Source organism: Coffea arabica, chromosome 11e (genome assembly GCF_036785885.1).
Source record: "Coffea arabica cultivar ET-39 chromosome 11e, Coffea Arabica ET-39 HiFi, whole genome shotgun sequence".
NCBI classification, from domain to species: Eukaryota; Viridiplantae; Streptophyta; class Magnoliopsida; order Gentianales; family Rubiaceae; genus Coffea; species Coffea arabica.
Window position 1 is genome coordinate 13,268,538 of NC_092331.1, and position 1,287 is coordinate 13,269,824.

The 1,287-nt window shown below is 38.2% G+C and overlaps 1 protein-coding gene across 1 annotated transcript; it reads right to left on the reverse strand.

Annotated features, from left to right (window-relative positions):
- Positions 1-387: 387 nt before the first annotated feature.
- On the reverse strand, positions 388-1,287 carry LOC113717734 (uncharacterized). The gene has a single exon (XM_027242532.2). The coding sequence runs from the start codon at positions 1,215-1,217 to the stop codon at positions 579-581; it is 639 nt and encodes a 212-aa protein (XP_027098333.1). The 5' UTR covers positions 1,218-1,287; the 3' UTR covers positions 388-578.

Consider the following 1,287-nt stretch of genomic DNA (forward strand, 5'->3'; position numbering starts at 1 on the left):
AGATATGTCATTGAAGGGTTCTGTTTATTGCACAAAGGAATTGTAATTTCTTGACCTTAGTTTTGTTTCTGCAACATTACAAGAAATGCCACACAGTAAGCATACATATTCTGCAGACTTGCATTAGAAAATTTAAACTTACTTTTTGGATGAAAATATATAATGCTTAGCATCTAAACCTATATAGTAGAAGCCCTCTGGCTTTATGTTGTACTACATTCACTAGGAAGGAAACTTGTAGATATCTAATCTGGGAACTTAATCAAATCATGATTAACTTTAGTTCTTCAACAATCTTATGTCCTCTTTTAGCGAGCTTACGCTTTAGTGTTGCTTAACGTTTTTGCCTGCTGAAAATTTTCTTCAGTTTCTCATGAATAAGGCTTACAGAAACTCGTCATTCTACAATGAAATCTCTGAGTGCAAATTCTCCACTACAAAGCTCAAATGGTATCTGTTATCTAAATTTACATCAAACATGTCACAGCTTAATCAGTACATGATACAATACACAAGTAATCTTACTACAAGAAAGAATGAAAATAATATATTTAAGTCCTGAAAAGGAGACCGCTAGTTCAAAGATAAGCATGGTAATCCTGACAAGATTGGTCGAGTCCAAGAGGGTTGAGGAACCATGTCCACAAGTGATCCAGGAAACACAGGATAGAAGCAATTGCAGCCTCATAATAAGCTTCTTGAACATCATTTCTATTTCTACCGCTCAACTGCTGCTGCTGCTTTTCTCCTGCAGGAGTATAAGCAACCAAACAGCGACAGAGCGGGCAAGTGGAGTTCTGCAACAGCCAAGCATCAATGCAGTCAACATGGAATCCATGGCTGCATTCTTCAAGAACCCTGTATTTTTCACCCTTGCAGATGTTGTACAGACAAATCACACACTGCACGCCTTCATGATTCTGATCCTGGTCTTCTTCTGTTTTCATATGCTGCCCTTTGCCGGATGTCGCTGTCATTGTTCTTAAATTATCATCATTATCAGTGGATGAATCAGTAGTGCTAGAACTGCTACCACTGTTGTTTGCAAGTTGAAACCCTTCAAGTGAATTTGAATTCTGGAAGTTGTCGAGTAGGCACACAATTGGGAGGCCTGCAAGCAATGAAACGGCTCTCATCTTTCTTCTCATTGTTAATACAGCTTCTTCACTGAAAAATGCTCTTTCACTTATTCCAGACATCCAAGTTCTCTCAGCCATGATCTTTCTTGATTGATGATTACAGGATATAAAATCAACTTCTCTGCTTCTTGGTGGTACCTATGAGATG